The sequence below is a fragment of the Impatiens glandulifera genome, chromosome 5 (assembly GCF_907164915.1).
Source record: "Impatiens glandulifera chromosome 5, dImpGla2.1, whole genome shotgun sequence".
NCBI classification, from domain to species: domain Eukaryota; kingdom Viridiplantae; phylum Streptophyta; class Magnoliopsida; order Ericales; family Balsaminaceae; genus Impatiens; species Impatiens glandulifera.
In genome coordinates, this window is record NC_061866.1 from 52,223,095 (window position 1) to 52,226,158 (window position 3,064).

Sequence of the window (3,064 nt, forward strand, 5' to 3'; positions counted from 1 at the left end):
ATTATAAAGAAATAAATTTAAATTTTTTATAAAATATAATGATAATATATTTTATTGTGTTTATAGCATTTATAAGTGGACGGATACACAAATATATTCCTTAGAATTTTGGATGCTTTATTTAAAAAATTAGAAGGTTTATTTATTATTTAAGTCTTATGTTAAATTTATAATAAATAAATAAAGAATAATAGTTTAGTTAATGATTGAAATAAATAAATGAATAAAAATGGGTTAGTAGAAGAAAAAAGAAGAGAAGAAGAGGCCCCCACCAAAGTTCCTCTTCCATTGTATTGTATTGTATGATGAATGGGCACGAAACCCTAGAGTTTGCCGCCTCCTTCAACCATACATCTCCTCGCTCTTCTTAATCTCCTTTTGTCTCTCCTCTGGATATTCTCGCCCGTCTGAAACCTCTCTAAAATGGGTAAGTACAAGATGTTCTCACGCGATTATCGAACCCACCACTAGCACCACCAATCTTTTTGAAGATTTTCTCAGCAAAGGTATACAAAGTTTGAAGATTTACAGAGGAGATGTATAGAGATCGAGGAAGCGGAGGCGGATCTTCGAAGACGGAGATCGTCGCCGGGTCTACGTTGGATCGGAAGCGGATCAACGAAGCGTTAGGTAAGCATAAGTTAACTCCAACAACTGCTCGTGGTTTGAACAAGGAAAAAGAGAGAATTTACATGCCATCGACTTCTTCTTCCGGAAAGTTGTACCAACAGCAGCTCGATCATCGTGATAATCGTTCATCGGCAAATCTCACTCCCAATAAGAAATGTTCTGATGGTTAGTTTTTTCACTTTCAATTTCACTATTGTTGTCTACCCAGGTTAGCTAATCTAGGTTTTTTGTTGTTGTTGTTTCACCCAATTGCATAAACCTGTAAAGCAGTCCTAGCCCTTGTTGGATTTGGGCTCTTGGTTGTATGACCAAAAGTTGTTTCTTTGGTTCTTGTTCTAATTCTGATTCCATGCCACAACCTGAGTCTAATATCTCCTCTGTTAATCCAATCACAGATTACTATGAGATTACAAATTTTCTAGAATATACTAGTGACTCCTTTACAGAAAATTGAGCATTTAGTAAAAATTCAGGAAGCAAAAGGAGCTTCATTCCTCTTAGTTCTCCAATTCCATCTTATTTACATTCTGTAGACACTGTTATGTTTTTGTATCGAATGCTACATGTATATGTTTTTTGGGATCTATAGAAATTTTCACTGGTTATCGTGCATGAAAAACATAAAATTGAAAGTATAGAAGTTGATCATTTATAAGGTTTTACAAAACAACATTGATTTAACATTGTTCTTAGTCCTTTTCCTGTTTTGATTAATATGTCATGTAGAAGAATCCTTCTCCCTGTGTGGCTGTGTCTATTCAATAAGTTATACTAGTTGATTTATTTGAAGTTGTCATACTGCAACTCAATTCAAGAATTTGGGGATCTTGATATTTACTTTCTCTTGCAGCAGAAGAAGAATCTGAGTCTGAGAGTGAAGAATCGGATGTTAGTGGGTCTGATGCCGATGAAGACACTTCCTGGATTTCATGGTTTTGCAATTTGCGTGGAAATGAATTCTTTTGTGAAGTTGATGATGATTATATTCAAGATGATTTCAATCTCTGTGGACTAAGCAGTCAAGTGCCATACTATGATTATGCATTGGATCTTATTCTTGATGTTGAATCCTCTCACGGTATGTTTGACAGAATTGAATTTTTTTTAGAAAGAAACTGATAGATATGGATCGAAATATGCACAGGTGACACGTTCACGGAAGAACAAAATGAATTAGTTGAATCAGCCGCTGAGATGCTTTATGGTCTGATTCATGTCCGTTATATATTAACTAGCAAGGGAATGACTGCAATGGTGAGATTATAACAATTTAGTTAAGCATTTTCCTAAAACATTTTGATTATGATGAATGTCTTCTTATTATACACAATACAGTTGGAGAAGTTCAAAAGTTGCGATTTTGGAAGATGCCCTAGGGTATACTGCTGTGGACAACCCTGTCTTCCTGTTGGTCAAAACGATATTCCGCGGTCCAGCACAGTAAAAATTTACTGTCCAAAATGCGAAGATATTTACTACCCTCGATCCAAGTACCAAGGCAGTAAGTATCTTTTATACAAGAGTATTTACTTGTCCCATCATCATCCAAATCACCCTATGGAACATATTTTTTGAATATTATTCTTTTTACATCATTAATCTTAGTATTTCTAAATGTGTTCTCTTTAACATTATGCAAGATGTTGATGGAGCATATTTTGGAACAACATTCCCTCACTTGTTTCTGATGACATATGGAAGCCTGAAACCGCAGAAAGCTTCTCAAAGCAGCACCAGCAGCCATTATGTTCCGAGAGTGTTTGGATTCAAGATTCACAAGCTGTCGTGATTTCCGAAAGAAATTTAAGCCATTATTATTCCCTATGAGCTAGTGCTGCTTCAGGTTACGTCTCAATTTTGCACTGGCGGGGACTGTTGCGCTTCTTCACACACTCTTTATTGGACAAAGTGGTGCTTAGAGTGAAAAAAGGGAAAGAAAAGGTAAAAATATGAGTCTTAACATGAAACATTACTCTTTTCATTGCCAATCTGATAAGATATTCTTAGCAAAGAAAAAAAATCTGATAAGATATTCATCACCAGTTATTTGTTTATAATGAAACAAACACATGTGAAATTTTTCTATATGTTTCTTAAATTTTCAACAATCAAAGGTATCTCAGCCTAAAGGCAATTATTTATATTATTTGTTGGTTACATCACTCTCAATTATCTACATGCATTATCTTGTATTGTGAGGTATTAAATTATGGTCTAGAGAGAAAGATTGCTCATGCTGATCATTGTTAAAGATTAAAAGGAACCTGGAAGATGATTGTATCTTATTAGTCACACCTATTAGTTAACTCCATTTAGATTGATCTAATTCCAAATAAACCAATAAGTGCTTAGAAGATTAGCAACATTGGCCGAGTCGAGTCTTTCTTGAAATTTTCAAGCCTTTCCAGAATCCACCAACCCATTGTTCTAACCT

At 34.8% G+C, this 3,064-nt stretch overlaps 1 protein-coding gene across 2 annotated transcripts; it reads left to right on the top strand.

The window, feature by feature from the left end:
- The first annotated feature begins 303 nt into the window (after positions 1-303).
- On the top strand, positions 304-2,776 carry LOC124940266 (casein kinase II subunit beta-1-like). Of its 2 annotated transcripts, none has more exons than XM_047480766.1 (5): positions 304-795; positions 1,481-1,708; positions 1,775-1,884; positions 1,966-2,131; positions 2,271-2,776. In XM_047480766.1, the coding sequence occupies exons 1-5, from the start codon at positions 537-539 to the stop codon at positions 2,417-2,419; spliced, it is 912 nt and encodes a 303-aa protein (XP_047336722.1). In that variant the 5' UTR covers positions 304-536; the 3' UTR covers positions 2,420-2,776. The 2 variants fall into 2 exon arrangements, with proteins under 2 accessions (XP_047336722.1, XP_047336723.1); XM_047480767.1 differs by having other exon boundaries at positions 1,484-1,708.
- Positions 2,777-3,064: the final 288 nt, after the last annotated feature.

Bases quoted from the DNA above. Each gene is read 5' to 3' on its own strand.
- LOC124940266 (XM_047480766.1), top strand. From the start codon at position 537: ATGTATAGAGATCGAGGAAGCGGAGGCGGATCTTCGAAGACGGAGATC. The intron at 1,885-1,965 runs GTGAGATTATAA...TACACAATACAG, and splicing joins GCAAGGGAATGACTGCAATG to TTGGAGAAGTTCAAAAGTTG. The intron at 2,132-2,270 runs GTAAGTATCTTT...ACATTATGCAAG, and splicing joins TCGATCCAAGTACCAAGGCA to ATGTTGATGGAGCATATTTT.